We start from the raw sequence: 21,768 nt of genomic DNA, 5'->3' as shown, positions 1-21,768 counted from the left end.
TGTGTGTGTGTGTGTGTGTGTGTGTGTGTGTGTGTGTGTGTGTGTGTTGTGAATATGTGCTCCCATTTTGTGGCTTACTTTTTTATTCTTAAGATTTAAATTATTATTAGGTCCATTTTTTTCTTGTATGCTTTTTATTCTGGGTCTTGTATAAGCAATCTTTGACTACCCCAAGATTACAAAGATTTTCACTTAGGTTTTCTTCTAGAATTTTTATAGTTTTAGCTTTTATATTTAGTTGTGTAATCCATTTTGAGTTAATTTTTGTATATAGTATGAGGTCAGAGCTGAGGATAATTTTTTTGATGGATATACAGTTGTTCTAGCACTGTTTGTTGAAAAACCTGTTCTTGGGGGGCCTGGGTGGCTCAGTCAGTTGAGCGTCCGACTTCGGCTCAGGTCATGATCTCACGGTCCGTGAGTTCGAGCCCCGCGTTGGGCTCTGTGCTGACTGCTCAGAGCCTGGAGCCCATTTCAGATTCTGTGTCTCCCTCTCTCTCTGCCCCTCCCCTGTTCATGCTCTGTCTCTCTCGATCTCAAAAATAAATAAACGTTAAAAAAAAAAAATTAAAAAAAAAAGAAAAACTTGTTCTTGTCGAAAATCAATGTGTGCATCTATTTCTGAATTTTCTGTTATGTTCCATTAATCAAGCTTGTTGGGATTTTGATTGGGATTGTGTTAATTCTATAATTTGGTTAGAATTGATGCCTTATTTTCTGAGTGTCATTATGAACTCATAGATTTAAACACATTTAATATCTTAGTTTATTGTATTCATTATTCTTACTGATTTTCCAGTTCACTTTTTGGCCAATTGTTCAATTTTTGGCCAACTTAAAAGTTGGCTATTAAGTTCTTTTGATATGACCCTAGTAACGTCTGATAGATACCTTGCTCGCAACAGATATTCTAGCTAATTTTGTTTTTTTACATTTCTTGCTCCAGACTTGGAATCAGCCACTGTACTTTTATATCAGCCATGGTACCTTTCTCAAAGATACCCTAGTTGCTTTTAATGGGAAATTGTGTTTGGAGATCACATTCTGGTCACTAGGGATGTTCTTTTCTACTGGGTAAATCAGAGGATTTTGAAGAATAAAATTCTTCTGGTTGAGTGTTGAGCACAAAGCAATGTGATATGTAGCAAAAAGTCCTGGAATGGGAGCCAGTTTTTTTAATTTTTTCATTCATTTGCCAAATATTTGTTGAATTTCTGTCAGGTGCCAGGCACTCTTTTATGCAACAGTGAACAAAGTAGGCATAAACGCTGCCTTTATGGGAGTTTACAGTCTAGTTAACCCAGGATTTTTACTGAAACAACTGCTATTTTTCTTGGCCAATACCTTACGTTTAGGTCTTTCCTCATAAGATTTTTTTTTTTTTTAATTTTTTTAACATTCAATTTTGAGAGACAGGGAGAGACAGAGTGTGAGTGAGGGAGGGGCAGAGAGAGAGGGAGACACTCCGAAGCAGGCTCCAGGCTCTGAGCTGTCAGCATAGAGCTGAACGTGGGGCTCAAACTCATAGACCATGAGATCGTGACCTGAGCTGAAGTCAGACGCTTAACTGACTGAGCCACCCAGGTGTCCCCCCTCATTTATAAGATTATGAAATTGTACTAAATGGTCTGTAGTGTTTTCACTCGAAAAGTTTAATAATTTTGTTTTCTTGCTTCCATGCTTATTCAGTGTTTGTGCTGTTCCTCTCCTCTTTTTGTCTTATCCTCTTACAGAAATGACAGAAGAAGAACAGTTTGCTCTGGCTCTCAAAATGAGTGAGCAGGAAGCTAGGGAGATGAACAGCCAAGAGGAGGAAGAAGAGGAACTCTTGAGGAAAGCCATTGCAGAAAGCCTGAATGTAAATATGCTATGTTCGAAAAGTTTGTGAGGGTTGATCAGAAGTTAATTTTTTGTTGTTTTTGTTTTTTGTTTTTTACTTCTGCAGTATTACAGTTGCATTAGGAACTCGCTGTAGTAGTTCATAAGGTTTTCAACTAACAAATATTTCCCATAATAATTTTAAAGTGTTTGTTGAATTGTTGGTGAATCCAATTTGAAGTGTTTTGTTAATTTAAATGAAAGAGTTTTCTTCCACCCCACAAGATTTTCAGTATATGGTTTAAGAGGATCATAGTAGTTGGCAGCTTCCGAAAAGAGTTACCAAGTCCCAAGAAACCAAAAGGAAGCAAGATGAGGTGCTTACTTCCCCTGTGTTTTGGGGAGAGCAAAGGCAATGAGAAACTAGAAGTGAGTTATGGAAAGAAAGAACGAGCAATTAAAATTTTTTCAAATAATGTTAAATTGTGATTTGAATATGTATAGTTGAAATTATTTTAAATGTGAAGGTTATTTGCCAGTAGGAGGTCCTGAGCCATCCTTTATGTCATTCATGTCTCTATATTAGAAAAGGATGTAGTATAGTGATCTAGTATAGCATTTTGCACATAGTAGGCATTCAGTACACATTGTAGAAGTCATTTGAATTGAGCATCTGCATTTTGGAAAGGAGAATCTCTTAGGGACAGTGGCCTCCCCATTTTGTCCTTCCTGTGACCCTTCATGTATAGCTATTTTAATAATAAACCTGGTCTGGTGTGGGATCACTTGTTTCAGAGTTGCCGGCCTTCTGATGCTTCTGCTACCAAATCTCGACCTCTGGCAACTGGACCATCTTCACAGTCCCACCAAGAGAAAACCACAGATTCTGGGACCACTGAAGGCATGTCTCCCTGTTCTGACTCCTCCCACTCATCAAGTATAACTATATCACAGGGATCTCATGCTGAGAGTAGATATACAGAAATGCCCCAAATCCCTTTGGTGTGGTATTAAAGAGGTTAAATCTGAAAGTAGTTGAGATCTCACTAATATCCAGCATACTTTTATCTCCAAGGAAGTCAACATTTGGTTAAACACAAAGAAGAGCCTTTTACCCACATTATGTAATTCTTGGTAAGTGATAACTTACCAAGCCCTCTTAACGAAGAACAGTTTGTCCTTAGCCCTACTTTTTCTCAAATACCTACAGGCATATGGCAGCTGGTACCTCCATCACTGTTTAAAGGCTCACATATCAGTCAGGGAAACGAGGCTGAGGAAAGAGAGGAGCCTTGGGACCACACTGAAAACACTGAAGAGGAGCCGGTCTTTGGCAGCTCAGGAAGCTGGGATCAGTCAAGCCAGCCAGTGTTTGAGAATGAGAACGTTAAATGTTTTGACAGATGTATTGGCCACTTGGCTGAGCACACACAGTGTGGGAAGCCACAGGAAAGTACTGGGAGGGGTTGTGCTTTTCACAAAGCTGCCCAGGGTAGGGGGGACACGTCTAGGCACTGTCTGCTTACCCAAGCAGATGCCAAAGGTCTCGATGTTGGGGGCACTGTGCACTACTTCTGGGGTATTCCATTTTGCCCTGCTGGAGTAGACCCTAACCAATATACCAAGGTCATTCTCTGCCAGTTGGAGGTTTATCAGAAGAGCCTAAAAATGGCTCAGAGTCAGCTCTTTAAAAAAAAAGGGTTTGGGGAACCAGTGTTACCTAGACCTCCTTCTCTGATCCAGAATGAATGTGGCCAAGGAGATCAGGCTAGTGAAAAAAATGAAGACATCTCAGAAGATATGGGAGATGAAGACAAAGAGGAGAGGCAGGAGTCTAGGGCATCTGTCTGGCACTCAAAAACCAAGGATTTCCAAGAAAGCCCAATTAAAAGCTTGAAAGAGAAACTTTTGTTGGAGGAAGAACCAACAACCAGTCATGGTCAGGTAAGGGTCAGTGATGCTGTGATTAAGGATGATTTATTCACAAGTTAAACAAGAATTATAGCTATTTGTTCTTTTTGTGGTCTTTTTTCCTGATTTTAAAGTAACACATGCTCACTATGGAGAATTAGGAAAGTACGGGAGAGTGTAAGGAAGAAAAAAATTATCCATAATCTCAGCGCCAAGAGGCAATCATCATTATTTCTGTGCATTTTAACATGTTATTTTTAAATTTTTCAACAAAATGAAGACTCTTGTGTATAAGCTTTATTTCTTTTCCCCACTTAATAGTTTATCTTAAATCTTTTCTGATTCATTAAGTGTATTTGAAAACATTATTATGTGGATGTGTCATAATTTATACTTTGTGTTTTAAAATTTTATTGTTTCTAAAAAGTTAAGTTTTTGAATAGGTAATAATATTCACATGTCCCAGAATTCAAAAAGATGTCAATGAAAAGTCTGTCACTTATCCCCTTCCCCAGCCAACCAGGTCCCTTCCCTCAAGTCAACCTATATTGCTAGCTTCCAGTGTATTCTTCTAAGATATTTTATGTAGTACCAGCAAATGAGTATACATACTCTTTTTCCATACTCTACACATTATTCTGCACCTTGCTTTTTTCATTGAAATATTTCTGAGATTGTTCCATAACTGTACATAAGGAATTTCTTCCTTATTTTGGATGTGTAATACACTGTGTATGGATGAATTTTATCCAGTGCCCCTATTGGTTGACTTTTAGGTGTCTGATATTTTACAAACACTATTGCACTGATTACTCTTGTATGAAGATGTTTCATCCACATGGGAGATATTTGCATAATTTCTTGTAGATATAATTGGTGGATCAAAGGATATATGCATTTACAGTTTTGTTAGCTACTGCCAAATTGCCTTCCATAGATGTTGTATGAATTTATACTCACAGCAGTGTATGAGTACCAGCTTCCCTTAACCATACCAAATCAGTACTATTAGGACTTTTTGATCTTTGCCAATCTGAGGAATGAAAAATACTATCTCAATACAGTCTTAAATTGCTTTTCTTTTATTGTGTGTGCAGTTGAAACCCATTTATATTTCCTCTTCTGGCTGTTTAGATTTTATGGGCATTTTTCTTTTTCAACAGTTTTTTTTTTTTAATTTTTTTTTTTTTCAACGTTTATTTTTTTTGGGACAGAGAGAGACAGAGCATGAACGGGGGAGGGGCAGAGAGAGAGGGAGACACAGAATCGGAAACAGGCTCCAGGCTCCGAGCCATCAGCCCAGAGCCTGACGCGGGGCTCGAACTCACGGACCGCGAGATCGTGACCTGGCTGAAGTCGGATGCTTAACCGACTGCGCCACCCAGGCGCCCCAACAGTTTTTTTCTTAGTGGTTTGTAGGCACCCTTTACATATTAGAGGAAGTGGTCCTTTTTAATAGGAAGGGTAGTTTTCCAGTTTATTTCCCCCCCACATGATGGTATATTTTTTATTTTGCTTGTGGTGGTTTTCTATAATTTACCAAAAACAATTGCCTATTTGGGAACATTTAGGTTGCCTTTTCATTTTTTTTTCTGATATATCTAGATTGTATTATGTATCAAAGCTTATATTCTATTTTTTTCTCTAGATATTATAAAAGCAATCATATAATTATACATAGTTATATACTATACACAATATATAATTATAATGTATAAACCGAAAGTTTAAATTTGGAGTATTCTTTTCTATGCGTATGCTGTTTGTTACTATTTTTATTTTTGGGCTCTCAGTTTTTGGTTTTGTTTTGCTGTTATCCTATTCTGTCTCTTATGATAAGAGTTCAAGAAATGATTTTTTAGCTATGAGAAATTTCACAGCATAGTGTAGAGAACCTGGATTTGCAGTTTGAATTTTGACTTTTGTGTTTTAGTAACTGTATATCTTTGAGCAAGCTATTTAACCTTTGTGAATCTCAGTTTTACATCTGTAAAATGAGAATAGTAATTCATGTCTTACAGTAGTTTTAATGATTAAAGTGAATTATGTAAAATGTCTAGTATGATGCTTAGGAGATTATAGGCACTCAGTAAATGGTAGTTCTCTCTAAGGGACCAGAACAGCATTCATTGAGGGTACCTATGGGAATCATTCTTCCTCAGCAGCCTTCTTCATCCACATTCTGGCAATTTTGCTGTAAGGGAAGGGAAAGTATTTTTCTTAACAATTCTTCTAGTGACTTACCTCTTTTCCAAAGGAAAGTTAGATTGTGCTTGTGATAACATGTTTGTTTGTTAGTTCTTTGTAATTCAGAGATACTTCCCCTTAAGAGAATAAATTAGCTCTATAAATGAACATTTATTTATTGTATTTGTTGACTGATTGATTGTAATTCAAGTTGTTAGCTTGAAAATCCCAGGGACTAGAGTTGTAGAGCGTAGCCTTTTGTCAAGTTCTAAGGTTTGAAAGCAGCGACTTTGGAACAGCAGTGTATGAGTACCAGCTCAAGGATGATGGGGGCACTATACAGACTGAAGTTCTCTAACTTCCCTGAACCTGGCCACCAAATACTATAGATAGTAAGTACTATTTGGCCACAAGCAATCAAATCAAGCTAGTTTAATTAAAAAAGAAGACTTTATCTCGGAGCGCCTGGGTGGCTCAGTTGGTTGAGTGTCCACCTTTGGCTCAGGTCATGATCTTGCAGTTTGTGGGTTTGGCCCCATGTTAGGCTCTGTGCTGACAGCTTGGGGCTGGAGCCTGTTTCAGTTTTTGTGTCTCCCTCTCTCTGCCCCTCCCCCGCTCTCACTCTGTCTCTCTCAAAAATAAATGGGAAATATTTAAAAAAAAAAAAAAAAAGAGGACTTTATCATGAGGAAACAGGGTGCCTCATAAATTCTAAAACAGGATGGTAACTAAGCCTGGACAAGGTCTGGGATGTTATCTGTAATTTTTCTATATCTAATTGCTATATTGTGGTATCTGCTTTGTTTTTCTCCCTACATATTGGCTTTCTTGGCTTCTCTTTCACAATGGTAGGTGGAAGACACTGATCCTACAGCTTCCAGACTTAAATGCAGGTTATAGGAGATTTATTCTCTTTCAGTTCCAGTTTCAAATTCTAAGAAAGGACTTATGGCCCATTTGGGGTTAGTAGCCTTCACCAGCCCAGCTTACTGTGGCCTGATGTGTGGTCTGTGTCAAATTGTACAAGTGACTAAGTCCACTGCTATAATATAGTGGGAGGGGTGATGGACTGTCTTTAGCAAAAAAAGAGACCAGGCAGACAAACTAGTAAGTATCCATATAGTCACTGTCATTAACATTAATTTTAGAAATGACTTAGAACTGTTGAAAAATATTGAAAAGTTTAAAGAATAAAGTTGATAACATTCAGGGTCCTACCATCTAGTGATACACTCCTTCATCTTCTATACCTATTTTTGTACAGTGTCTATAATATTATATTTTTGTATTTTTATGTTAACATTATGTACACATTTTCTTATGATATTAAAATCATTTGTAGATTTCACTTTTTTAATGACTGCATAATAGTCTGGCTTATGAATTTATCATATTTTAACCCTTTTCATACTGCTAGATATTTTGGTTGTGGTAAACATCTTTCTTAAGTAAAACTTTGTTCTATTTAAAATTAGTGTCCTTAGGGGTAGGGAGCAAGAAAAATTCTGGGTTAAAGAGCTGCAAACATAAAAAAAGGTCTTACTATTTATTGCCAAGTTGCGTTTTGGAAAGGTTGCTCAAATGTGTACTCCTTCCTTACAGTAATGTATGAGAATGCCTAGGTCAGTCTTGCCAACACAGAATAGGATCTATAAAAAACAAAACAAACAAACTTGCAAATTTTATAGGCAAATAATGAAAATCTTACAGTTGTAATTTTACCACTTGGTTTTTTGCTTTTAGGAACTGTGGGTAGAAAGAATTTACATGTTTATTAAACATTTTCTATTGATTATGACTTTGCTGGAGCTGCCCATTATGAGACTCCTTGGTTGATAGAGATAGCAAAAGATTTCTAGAAATAGGGACTTAAAAACATTCACTTTGAGGCAAATTGCTTTAGTATACATGAAGGTTTTAAAAGCTTTCGAATCAGATAGCTAGTTTCTGGCATCACAGCAACAATAGAGAGGTTGTTAGTGAAGATGGAAAGATCATCTTGATGGCCATACAGCCGGGAGGTGGAGGAGTAGTATATTGATGTGGTCGCTACTCTTCAGGGTCTGATCCTTAATTTTTCAGTCCAGATACTGGAATTTATTTTTCAGAAATGGCCAGATTATGTGGGGGTGTGAGAACTGATGTTGACAAGTCAAACTTCAAGCTGACTTGTACACCAGATGACAGTTTGCTGATTTATTATGGAAGATAGATGTTTTTGGTGACCAGAATATTCAGGTTCACCGTCCATTGAGCCTTCTTCTAGGATGAAGGTATCTAGAAGGCTGAAAATAGTAATCAGAAAATAGTAATTTTAATGGATGATGCAGCTAGTTTATGGAAAGACCTGGTAAGCTACTAATACCTGGTAACAGAAGACATTTCTATAGTGACTGGATGATGTGTCTGTTAATTTTTACTTCCCAGGCCATGGTGTTGATGACACTGCTTGATTCTGAATTTTTGGATTTTTCTTTTTTAGATTCATATCACCCCTTATTCATTAACATGTTATTTCTTCAGGCAGAATTCAGTGTCTTGATTAGGCCACAGCTTCCTTAAAGTTGTATTCATATCATGTGTCCCTGTTCACCTTGATTAGATTTGGGTATTCAAGTTTTGTTTGCTTATTTTGCTATGTTATTTTCATATTCTGGAAGAACTTCACTTTACCCCTATGTTCAGAATGCTGCCGCAGAGGTGTAAGTTTAGAAATTAAAAATGATTTATTGATGGGTGCCTGGGTGGCTCAATCAGTTTAGCCTCTGACTTTGGCTTAGGCCATGATCTCACAGTTTGTGAGTATTGCATTGGGCTCTCTGCTTTCAGCGTGGAGCCTGTTTCAGATCCTCTGTCCCCCTTTGTCTCTGCCCCTCCCCTGCTGGTTCGTCCTCTCTTGCTTGCTCACTCTCAAAAGAAATAAACTTGAAGAAATGATTTATTGAAATGACATTTTTGAGATTCTGTGTTGAAATGATTGTAGGAGTATTACTTGAGTAAACAATATAACAATAATGGTTAGAACATGGATTTTGGAGTCGGATTTCAGCTCCACTTTTGGCCAACTCTAATTTTGGGTAAATTATTTAACCTGTCAAAGTTTCACTTACCTCATTTCTAAAATAATAGTTTCTGCCTCACAAGGTTCTTATGAGGATTAAAGGAGATAATGCATTTTAAAGTGATTTGCATAGGCTTGGCGCATAATAGGCGTATAATAATTAAAACAAAACACTGAGAAAGGTAGATATGCTTTTAGTCTAAGGTAGAGGAGCAGGTATCTTTTAACTTAATTGCCTTGATTGATTCTGAAGCTCAAGTTTATTCAACTAGTCCTTCTAAGAGAGTAAAATCTACTAAATGGACACTAGGTGTCAGTATTTACCTTTTTAAATTTTTAAAAAAATTTTAGTAATCAGTGTTTCGTCACTACTGATTTCAAACACTCAGGTGACTATTTATTGCTGTCGTATTTTAGTCCTTTTGTCAGTTTTGTTTAACCCTCATTTTTCATGATTATTGCATTCCTGATCATTGTACAGCTTTATCTTTCCTTTGAATGAAGTTTCATCTCAGCTATTTCTGTTTTTTAGTATATTTTATCATTTGCCTGACTGGTACAGAGATGCTTAGCTTGTTTAGGTTATTTATATCCTGTTAGGAGACCCTGAAAACTACAGCCAGTAGCTTTATATCTATTGGAAGAAGCCTTATAGCTCAGGCCCTTCTTCAGAAATTTCCCTAAGGCAGCTGTGCTCTTAGGGAAGTTTCTGTGCTCTTATGTGCACCTACATTTAATGAGTTGACATTTGTACCAACTTTACTATTAATCATAGAAAATAATCTTTTTTTAATCTAGTCCCTATTTGTTACATTTTTTAAATTAAAATTTTCCTTAACATTTATTCATTTTTGAGAGAGAAAGACAGAGTGTGAGTAGGGGAGGGGCAGAGAAAGAGGGAGACACAGAATCCCAAGCAGGCTTCAGGTTCTGAGCTGTCAGCATAGAGCCCAACGTGAGGCTTGAACCCACAAACTGTGAGATCCATGACCTGAGCCAAAGTCCACAGCTTAACCGACTGATCCACCTAGGCGCCCCTTTTTTTGTTACATTTCTTGAAAGATATCCCTGTAGCCAGATATTAAAACGATAGTGGCAGATTTGTAGCAAAAGGAACCTTTATAACCTTCCTGTTGGGATGGTCTGTTTTATGACCTGGTTGTACTCAGACATCTTTTACAGATTGCATTGTTTTTTGCAACAGAATATGTCCATTGGAAACTGGGCTTTTCTCTGTATTTTCTCTATCCACAACAAAAGCTTTATAATTTTTTTGATGTTATGTATTTAAAAAAATTTTTTTAATGTTTATTTTAGAGAGAGAGAGCGTGAGCGAGTAAGGGGCAGAGAGAAGGAGACACAGAATCCAAAGCAGGCTCTAGGCTCTGAGCTGTCAGCACAGAGCCTGATGCAGGGCTTGAATGCATGAACCATGAGATCCTGGACCTGATCTGAAGTCAGATGCTTAACCGACTGAGCCACCCAGGCACCCTGTTATGAATTTTTTTTTTAAGTTTACTTATTTATTTTGAGAGAGACAGTGCAGGCCGGGGAGGGGCAGAGAGAGACGGAAATGACAGAGGATCTGAAGCAGGCTCTGCACGCTGACAGCACAGAGCCCAATGCAGGGCTTGACCTCATGAACTGTGGGATCATGACCTGTGCCAAAGTCAGATGCTTAACTGACTGAGTCACCCAGACGCTCCTGTAATTGCTTTTTTGAAATCATAATTCATTTGACTCACAATTAATATTCATATGTCTTACATTTTACAAAGTACATCATACATATTTTTAAATTCTCACAATAATGCTCTGTGAGGCCGTCATTAATACCCGTTTTAAGATGAGGAAACAGATTGAGATGTGACTTATCCTAGATTACAGAGTTGATGTGTGATCCACTTGGGATCTAAAACCCAGTGTTCTCACTCCATAGGATGTGCTCTTTTTACTGAAACTTACTTATGTAAAATGTTTTACTCTTATTGCTAATTGCTGATTAATAGTGTTGAGCAATTAATTTTATTTTTTTAATAGAGGACAAACCAGTTCATCTGTGCCTGTATATTTAGGATGTTATATATTTCTTTGCAGTCTTCCCAAGGGCTATTTGTTGAAGAAACTTCTGAAGAAGGAAACTCTGTACCTGCCTCACAAAGGTAAGTTTATATGTTGTTATGTGTCTGAATTCTCTGATGGTGCCAGAATAAGAGAGATGAACGACATTAGTGAGACTGTATAGGGACAGCTTGTCAGGGATCTTTTAGCTCCTTTATAAACACAAACCAAGAGAGATTATTATCTTCCAGTTCTCAAATATGTATCTCATAGAAGTCTAGAATATTAGAGTGGAAGAGACTTTTTTTTTGTCCAGCCATCTTGGCTCATATCCCATTTATACCATTCCTGAATAGTGTTTACATCCTGCTACTCTTTTAACTATTCTAGCTTCCTATGCCAATTTGAAAGCTCTAGATTTTTTTAGTCCTTCTAGACCACCTGTCCTCTTTCTTTATTCCCTTATGCTTATTTTATCTGCATATTCAAATTGTATACATCTTTTAAGGCTATTCTTGAGACTTGTTTTTTATTATTCATATTATTCAGGTCACAGAGAATATGTGTCACTCTCACTTCCTGTCCTTTGCCACTTTTAATCTGTCTTTCATTTTTTTCCTTAAATTGCTGTGTTTGTATTACCTCCTCAGTTATTCTTGCTGATTGATTGATTGATGGGGTTACCTTCTTAAGTTTTCTCACCTTAATAATATATAGTGGTTGGTTGGTTACAAACTGCATTATCAACTGGATCAGGTTTTCAATTACTTTTCCCTTTTATCTGGTAGTTGACCTTTGGGGATTACCGTAGAGCTTAATTTTGTGTTGAGTGACTTTCATCTCTCATGTGGAAGTTGAGGCGCTATTACCATTTGCTGTAATTTGGTGGTGGTTCTTGGGCTTTTGGTTAAGTTGATAGTAGGAGATATTTCTTCCTGAGTTGAAGAATAATGGTTTTGGTTTGATTCTCCTGCTGTTAAGACAATTTTGGAAGTGGTTTTAACTGGAGCAGGCCTTCTGCTTCTGGCAGGTCTCTGTGCTTTGTTGTGGTGAGCCTTGTGCAGAGCAGATGTAAGTTTTAATAAATGATTATACGCTTTGTCACCAGGAGAGAGTTGGAATTGCAGGCAATGTGGTTTGACTTCAAATTGATTAGCCCATTTTATAAATGTCAGCAAATTGTTTTGTGATGGACCCTTTGAATAGAGCCCTAATGTTACCTGCAGAGTAAACTGTGTCTGGCTGGAGTTTATAACAAATGTTACTAGATGTTTTATTTAGAGAGAGAAATCACTTGTGGTTTCCTATTAGGATTTAGTTATTTATCATGGACCAGTGATGGTTAGTCTCTCTTCTCTGTGGTTCTTGGTTGATGTGGGGTTGTATGTTTTTAAGCGTCCTCTTGCATACTTGATCAAACAATCATAAAGCTCTGTGAAGCATGAGGAGGGTAGCTCAGATGCTCAGATTTCTCATCCATGTGTTCCTGTGTCAGAAGGAGATTACACTCCATGGACAAGCAGGATAAACTAGAAGTTTGATGGGAGTGATTCATAATTATGTTACTCTCAGAAGAGCTTTTCAACTTGTATGGGCAGGTCTTTACTATAGGGCAGTTTGGAATTACATTTTTTTTGTTGGTTGGAAAAAGCCACATCTTGAGATAAAGAGGAAATTTAACTGCAAGGTGAGGGAAAAGCTAGTGTGTTGTTAGGAGAATCTCCATATTTTCTCTTATGAGTTTACAAATCTCTAACCTTCAGAAGGCTGAGGTGGAGGCTATAAAACACCATTGACATTCTTACATTGGAGTGGAGTTTTCGTCTTCCTTGGTATTCACAGATAGTCCTTACCCTTCAACTTTCCTTTGTAAAGATTCCAAAAGGGGGTTCTTTTGGTTCAGTGATTTCACTGCAACCAGAGTTGTAAGCATGTTTGTTTTCCTCATTTCTGACCTGGAGTTTTCACTACCAATTCCTTGCTCCCCTGTTGTGCAAGTGGTATCAAATGGCAGGTATAGATTACCTGTGGCCTTGTAAATGACTCACCATTGCTTTTGGCCTTGTGTTCTAATTTGGTTCACTGGGATTCACTTAAGGTTTGGTTCTTTTTCAGCATTGCTGCTTTGACCAGTAAGAGAAGTTCAGTCCTTATGCCAGAGAGTTCTGCAGAGGAAATCACTGTGTGTCCTGGTAAGCACTTCACTGATTTTACTCAATCTGATCCTTAGCTATCTTACCTTTTTGTGCCAATTAATTTTTCTGACTTTTCCAGCCCATTCTCAGGAGGTTTATGTGTGATTGATGTATGTGTGTATATCTCCTCCATATATATATATACATATACATATATATATATACACACACACACATATACACACATATATACACACACACATATATGCACACACATATATGCACACACATATATATACACACACACACATACACATATGTATACGTACGCACTCACTTTTTTAATGGACATTGGCTCTGATTCTTCATCTTCACTTAGAGCTATTTTAGTTTTGAAATTAATATGGCTCTTTTGTCTACTTGTCTGCTTACCAACCTCATCAGATATGACAGCAAAACATCAGGAATAGCATTTAACTGTACATTGAGAGGCAAGAGGACTTCATATTTTGGTTTATGGGTTCTCCAAATTGGACTTTCCTCAAATATGCCTGTCATTAAACAGATTTTTCTCACAGCCTTTTACTATTTTTATATACCATTTACTCATTGCAGAGGGAGTCCAGAAATTGAATTTTGTGTACAGTTCTGTCATTGACTTATTTTCAATTTCAGATAAGACATTTAACGTAGTTAAGCACTGTACTTTGCTTTTTGTTAATTGTAGAGATGAAAAGACATGGGGTACCTTACTTTAGGTACAAGAGATGTTCATTCAAGGTTGTACATGAATAGATTTTGACATACAAAATCATTTTTTTTTGCTTTAATTGTAACAAACTTTTATTAAAATTTTTTTTGCTAATGTGATTTTATTTATTTTAATTGAAGTATAGCTAACATACAATGTTACACTAGTTTCATGTGTACAACTTGTGATTTGGCAAATTTATACATTATGCTGTGGTCACCACAAGCATAGCTACCATCTGTCACCCTGAAGCACTTTTACGGTACCATAGACTGTATTCCCTGTGCTGTACTGGTTATTCATTCCATAACTGGAAGCCTGTATTTCCCACTCCCCTTCACCCATTTTGCCCATCCCCCCGCCTTGGTACATAAAATAATTTTAAATGAACTAAGATACCCATTATCTAAGGGAACTCTTGAGCTGAATCATTGTATAATATGAAAAATTACTTTGTGATAATGAGCCACTACTTTTTAAGGAATTTGTTTTAGCTTATATTTTCTTGTTTTGCCTTTCTTAAAGGTGGGGCCCATTACATTTATCAGTAACCTCATTCATGTGAGATTGAGGGACTTCCTATCAATGTTTAAACTCTTTGGGCAGCAAGTGTTGCATACATGTTACCATAGATCACACCTAGTTTTCCCTTAGGTCTCATATAACCTATCAGGGTCAGAGAGACACATAGCTTCTTATTTTGGTTTCTTTCAACTTTTTTCTTTAGAGACTTAAACTTAGTTTACACATTATTCTAGGAAGGACCTATAAACATTTATAAACATTTGGCAGCATATCATAAAGGCCTTTCTTATTTTTAAAGTTTAATTATGTTGTTTTTTATTGAAAGTGGTTTCTTAATTCTTATAAAATGTATTTGGATTACTGCCTAATGATACCCGCTGAGAGACCCCACTACCAAGTGCTCTGATTTTGGCAGGAGCACTCAGGGATGCTGTGCTATCTTTGTGAAAAGAAAACTTTACCCTGCTTTGTCTTGGATTGCTGATTCATGCCATCCCGTTGGATGTATGTGTGTATCTCTTCCACATATATATGTGTACATATACACACACACCCACTCAGTGTGTTTAGGATGATGGCATGTATGTCACCTTAGGATCTTGCAGGAGGAACCTTATAAATACAATAATTTGAAAGCCCTAGTTAATGAGAGGGAAAAGCATGCCCTTCAGTACTGAGGTTAGATAACTTTTATGATCATGACTTGCTGTCATTAGCTTGCTAATTAAGTCCAACTGTTTGCTGACATAAACCACTTCTACATGAGATTGTAAAAGGTTTTCATTACATTACTGTTCCTTTTGCTAAGAAAGTATAACTACTTCTCCATGGAGCCAGATTCCTGAATGTCTTTGTAAATGTATAATTTAGAAGCTATGCAACTAAATTTTCTAGAAAATTTGAGTTCTGGATGTTTTCTAAATGAATGAAATACAGATTGAGTGTTGTAGTTCATCTTACCTTTTTTGTGTTGTCCTATATTTCTGACAGTTCCAGGGATCTGATATTCAGAATTATCACATCTTTTTAGAGTTACTCACTTTGTTGAAGAAGCAGGATTATAGCCTTATGCCTATATTGTATATGCTCCTAGCATTGTTTATTTCTAAAGAGCTAATGCTGTCTTGTCTTTATAGTTGAATATTTCAGCCATCTACAGAAAGCTTAATTAAAGACTTCTTATCATTACAGTAGTGCAAACAATGAGTAGCTCTGATTTTTTTTTAGCAGACTGAATGTCTTTTTTGGTACTCTCAAGGAAACCTGGCAAAGAAGTTTCTTTCTTTCTTTTTTTTTGGTTTTATTAAACAATTCATGAATCAGGCAGCATCTCATCTAGCAAGTAGAGGGGGGTCCTGACAAAGAAGACTTTGAAGTTTATGCACTGTAAGCCTTTTCCCATGAAGGTAATAAAATCTGTGTGTGTGTTCATGCATATTCATTTTTCAGAGAAAAATTATAAGGTATAGAAGTATAGTTAACACTAGAAATGTGTTTAATCCCTATTTGATGATTGAGAAGATAACCTCAGTATTTTATAGGTACTTTATTTGCCCAATATTGGCCATTATATTTGTGAAGAACATAAGTATCAGTTAGATGTACAGCACTTGCAGTGTAGATAAGAGAGAACTTACTGGATTTGTATTCTGGGATAAGTTTCTTTTTCAGATTTGTTGTCCTTTTTTGACATAGAGGTACTGTTATTTTGTTATATTAAGTGATAAGTGTCTCCACCAGAGGTTGCAGACTTTTTCTGCAAAAGACTAGAGAGATATTTTAGGCCTTATGGGATAAACTACTCATCTCTGCCATTGAAACTACTCAGTACTACCATTTTAGCACAAAAAGAACCATAAAATACAAAGAAGAATGTGTGTGGCTGTGTTCCAATAAAACTTTATTTACAAAAACAGGAGGCTGGCTGATTTTGGCCCATGAGCTATAGTTTGCTGACTCCTGAACTAGACTATGAGGGACACCATCTTATATCTCCATGTTGCTTATAGCCTGTACAGTGCCTGGAACTTGTTGTTCATAAATATTTGTTGAGTTAATGTTGAACAAATAGATGCTGCCTAAAAAATATATTAAAGAAAGGCATATTTTTGCCTAGAATGTCTTTTCTGTTTTTGCTCCCAATTTTTGTCTTCTCTAATCATCCCTTTAACCTTAGAACTAACATTGGCAATTTTTTGTTTTCTGTCAAAATAAATATATTTTAAAAACAGAACTATGCTGAAAAGAAGCCAGGTGGATTAACTGGTGAATGGATAAACAAATTGTGATACATCCATACAGCAGAATACTACTACTCAGTAGTAAACCGGAATGAACTACTGATATGTAACAAAATGAATGCTTTTCAAACACATTATACTAAATGAAAGAAGTCAGACACAAAAGATGGCATACTGTAGGATTTCATTTACGTGACATTCTAGAAAAGGGAAAACTATAGGATTGTAAAGTAGATTGGTGATTGCAAGGAGCCAAGCAGTGGGGAATTCACTGCAAAGGGGTACATAAGAACTTTTTGGGTGCTTAGAAATGCTTTATATCTTGATTTTGGTGGTTACATGGTATAAATGATACCATGTATAAATTGTATACATTTGCCAAAACTCATCAAACTGTATACTGAGAATTGGTGAATTGTTTTATGTAAATTGTGCCTCAATAAAGCTTTAAGTAGAGGGGCGCCTGGGTGGCTCAGTCGGTTAAGCGGCCGACTTCGGCTCAGGTCATGATCTCGCAGTCCGTGAGTTTGAGCCCCGCGTTGGGCTCTGTGCTGACAGCTCAGAGCCCGGAGCCTGTTTCGGATTCTGTGTCTCCCTCTCTCTGACCCTCCCCCGTTCATGCTCTGTCTCTCTCTGTCTCAAAAATAAATAAACGTTAAAAAAAATAAAAATAAAAATAAAGCTTTAAGAAGAAACAAACTAGATCTGTGTTACTACTGCAGTATTATACCCTAAGCTTAAGGGGAAATAGGTGTTTGGTTTTTTTTTTTAATTTTTTTTAACGTTTATTTATTTTTGAGACAGGGAGAGACAGCATGAACGGGGGAGGGTCAGAGAGAGAGGGAGACACAGAATCCGAAACAGGCTCCGGGCTCTGAGCTGTCAGCACAGAGCCCGACGCGGGGCTTGAACTCACGGACCGTGAGATCATGACCTGAGCCGAAGTCGGATGCCCAACCGACTGAGCCACTCAGGCGCCCCAGGTGTTTGTTAATTTTTAAGTATGAAAATATAAAATGGAAATTAATGACTTTTTAACTTTTTAAATTACAGAGACACAGCTAAGTTCTTCTGAAACTTTTGACCTTGAAAAAGAAGTCTCTTCAGGTAGCAGAGAGATCCTGGATGAAGTAAGAATAATAATGGCAGATAAGGAGGTGAATATTCTGTATAATTTTTCTTAGTGTTTTCTTTCTCTGGCTAGTCCTCTCTCTGATGCAGCATTGACTTGGCTGGAAAGATTTAGGTGACAGAAAGTTGTAGTTTTGGGGATACTTATGTCAGAGGGAGATTCTTACACTTCAGTTCAGCACTGTTTTAAAATAGGAGTAGTCACCATTTCTTGATTTCTTAATATGCTTTATTATTTTCTATTACAGATGGGGGAAACAGAGGCTTAGAATGTTTAAGTCATTTGCTCATATTCAAAATGTTAATAATGGTAAAACTAGAATTTAAACACCGATTTATCTCCAAAGTCTGGGATATTTCTATTAAATTACTGATAAGTAACAGAAATGAACAATCTTAGAAAAAGTCACTGTATTTATATTATGATGTAACTTTCAGCCCTCATTTCTAGATGTGATCAGAAATGCAAAGTCAGGGGGCACCTGAGTGGCTCAGTCGGTTAAGTGTCTGACTTTTGATTTTGGCTCAGGTCATGACCTCATGGCTCGTGAGTTTGAGCCCTGCATCAGGGTTCTGCTCACGCTCTCTCTCTCTCTCTCTCTCTCAAAATGAATAAATAAACTTTAAAAAGAAAAAAGAAATGCAAAATCAGGATAGCAGCATGAAAAAATAAGCAAATCTTTATTTGCTGTATTAAATTTCCTAACTTCACATATCTGGTATCAGCCCTAGAGATGAATGATACAAGTTCATCCTTCTTTTATTACTATTATTATTTTTAGAGAGAGAGAGCTAGCACATAAATGGGGCAGGGGGCGGGGCAGAAGGAGAGAGAGAGAGAGAGAGAGGGAGAGAGACTCTTAAGCAGGCTCTGCACTCAGTGTTAAGGTTGATGTGGGGGTGAGTCCCACAACCCTGGGATCATGACCTGAGCCAAAATCAAGAGTTGGATGCTCAACCAACTGAACCACCCAGATGCCCTACAAGTTCATACTTCTAATTAAGATTTTCAGTATATATTTTTCATATTGAGTCTGATGAAGTAATTTACCAAGAATTTAAAAAATTTTAGAATCTTTAAAATCTGTTGCTCTGAAAAGCACCCTGAGAATTAAACTAATTTTTCTATGGATAAATATTTTGGTTACATTTGTGTATGCTATCTTATCCTGAGCATTAAAAAAAAAAAAAAAGTTTCATTCTCTTACTCCTTTTTATAGTCTAGGTCTTTTGAAAACAGCTTTTACAATAGAAAGTAGATCCCTTCCCTGGTCTCTTCATTGCAGGTAACTGGGTAGAAATTCTGCTTTCATGAATCATGCACACTGTGTGGTTCCCTGCAACCTGATCTGTCACACCTGACAAAGATTCCCTGATGCTAGTGGTGGTAGGGAAGATGGTGACAATCTCTGCAACAGAGTGACCTAAGGACAGATCCTGTTAGAGAATGTCAAAATGGCTTCCCAGGGAGGGACCAGAACCTTGTAAATAGGGATAGAGAACAGAGTGATACTAACAGAGTCATTTTAACTACAGAAGAAGCCCTACAGTCCTTTTGTTTATCAAGGCTGATTTCTTATCCACCTGTGACTGCAAAGGAGACTGTTCTTTGGGGCAAAGAGCGCAACCCCTATTTAGGATTTATAGTCTGCACTGCTACACATCAAATGGATAGAGGTGTGTGTATGGCCTTTCTTACATCGGATGTCCTCTTTTCGGTGTTGCTGTTTGCTGGTATCTATAGATGTCTATAAATAGCCTTAGAAATTTCTATTAAAAAATCTTAGAGATACTGTAGTTTTTTCCAATCATTTACTAGTTACAAGTTGCTTATTAGAAAGGTAGAATCTGAACATTTTATGAGCACAAAGATAGTATCAGAATGGGTGTGGTCCCTTACTCTTAGAATCTGTGTAGAGGTTCATTTGTCCTAAAATTTCTTGTTTATTGGAAGGTGGTATGGTGTAGTGCAAGGAGCTTTGAGCATTGGACTTAATTGTTTTATTCATTTCATATATTTGACAGATACTATAGTTTGTGTACTGTGTGCCAGTCATTGTTTTAGACTCTTGAGATACAAAGATAAAACAACAACAACAAAAAAACAGTCGCTTCTCTCAAAGGGTCCTGGTGGTAAGGGAGGAGATAGACACATAGTTAATTTTAATGTGGTCTGACAAATGTAATGATAGAGATGCCCAGGGCATTAGGGAAACATAAAAGAAGAATGCTTTTTTGAATTTCAGTTCTTCATATGTAAAATGGAGACAAAAAAGAACCTATTTTACTGGGTTGCTCTGAAGATTAAATTAGATAAAGAATATAAAACACATAGTAGAGATTTGGCACAAGTAGAAGTATGTATGTGGAACTAGTTATTATTTTACTGCTTTGTAATATATTGTGGCTGTTCAGGGATACTAACTTACTAATGACAGAGAATTGCTCAAAAGTATTTATTTGGAATACCACGGCAGAACTGTAATCCTTGATTTGACTTCTTGCAGTGGTCAGGTTCCTTTGGAAATAGTATTTTCTGAATATCTTGCCTGAGAGAACCCCTTGGTTGGAGTTTCAGATAGTCTTTTCTCAGAAATGTTAATAGAAGTTACTCAGCATCAAACAGTTGGTGTAGTCAGTTGGTTTTTAAGTAAGCTGTGTTGAGTCCTATGGAAAGAGGGGAAAGATCTAACTAAACAGCTTTCTGTTTAGATAAACTGGATGGGGGAGTGGGAGGGGGTTGGTGACTTGTAGGACGTACTTTTATTTTCACTTGGTTCATTTCTTGAAGTGAGATTTCTTTTGAGGCCAGAAGGTAAGGGCTAACCTTTAAGTGATCAAGATTCAGTGTCCAAGTACCTTATTTGAGAAATGACTGGGTAGTATTTTAAAAGGAGTAGAGGCAGCTCTTCAGAGACTGAATCCCTGACTGCACAGCCCTAATAAAAACCTGCCTCGCTTATATGTTTTCCTCTTGAGATTCCTCCATTGTAGTTAATATTTAAATAGAACTTTTAAATGGTGCTGAAAAAAATCTTCCTTTATATAAAAATGTTCAGAAACCTTCTGGGTTGCCTATGAATGTGATTGGAAATGGTATTGTATTCACAATAAGACAATAATAGACTACTCCTTCTTGAATACATTAATAGTTGAAGGTACATTCTGTGCATTTTACAGAGCTGGTGATGAATACAAAGGAGTGTTAGTGCTGGGTGTGAGCACCAGTGACATTCATGTCATATAACATTTCTGTGCTTAGTGAACTTTAGAATGCCAAGTAACTACTCAATTGCCATTAACTTTGAGTAACTCAAAACTACTTGCAAGTTTTAGGGTATATTGATTTTTCTCCCTTCTGTTCAAATGGCTTTGCATGCATAAGACAACTTTTCAGTGTAAGATTTATGAACAGAGGAACCTGGGTTTCTGAGAAGCTAAGTGACTAAGCTTGGAATAAATGACATCCAGAACTTCCAGACACAGTTGGTTCTCCCCACCTTTTAGAGAAGAATAATAGAACCAGATCATCTCCCAATAGTTGGCAGGGTCAGCTTCCAGAAACAAAGTAGAGGGGATGCTTTTTTGCTTTTGCCAAAATATGGTATAATGGAAATACTAAAGTTTTGATGCCACACAAGCCTGGGTTCAAGTCTAGATTGGCCACTTCCTAACTTTGTGATCAGCAAGCAGGTTACTTTATCTTTCAAACAAATCTCAATTTCCTCTTCTGTAATCCTGGAGCTAGTGATACCTCTGCCAGTTGGGTTGTGAGAGACAGGTATGGAAAATCCTTGCCCAGGCCTAGTATAGAATATGAACTCAACCACTGTTAGTTCTTTTTCTTGTTTCTTTTTTCACCCTTTCACAGTATGTCTTTTCAAGTAAAAGGCAGGTGTGTTGAAAACAACATTTTCTGGCAATTGTAGAAACTGTTTGACTTGGTAT

General features: G+C 37.0%; 1 protein-coding gene across 4 annotated transcripts in view; it reads left to right on the top strand.

Annotated features, from left to right (window-relative positions):
- The window catches only part of UIMC1 (ubiquitin interaction motif containing 1), a 116,044-nt gene that overhangs the window by 54,146 nt on the left and 40,130 nt on the right, over positions 1-21,768 (top strand). For 2 of the 4 annotated variants that reach the window (XM_040446035.1, XM_040446046.1), the window contains 6 exons: positions 1,734-1,858; positions 2,614-2,719; positions 3,029-3,762; positions 11,075-11,139; positions 13,154-13,230; positions 17,743-17,846. In XM_040446035.1, the coding sequence (XP_040301969.1) occupies positions 1,734-1,858; positions 2,614-2,719; positions 3,029-3,762; positions 11,075-11,139; positions 13,154-13,230; positions 17,743-17,846 (1,211 nt within the window). The remainder of the gene's footprint in view (positions 1-1,733; positions 1,859-2,613; positions 2,720-3,028; positions 3,763-11,074; positions 11,140-13,153; positions 13,231-17,742; positions 17,847-21,768) is intronic. The other 2 variants (XM_040446055.1, XM_040446065.1) reach the window with 2 other exon arrangements.

The sequence above is a fragment of the Herpailurus yagouaroundi genome, unplaced genomic scaffold (genome assembly GCF_014898765.1).
Source record: "Herpailurus yagouaroundi ecotype Mexico unplaced genomic scaffold, PumYag 29, whole genome shotgun sequence".
NCBI classification, from domain to species: Eukaryota; Metazoa; Chordata; class Mammalia; order Carnivora; family Felidae; genus Herpailurus; species Herpailurus yagouaroundi.
This window is presented reverse-complemented; position numbering and strand designations above follow the sequence as displayed.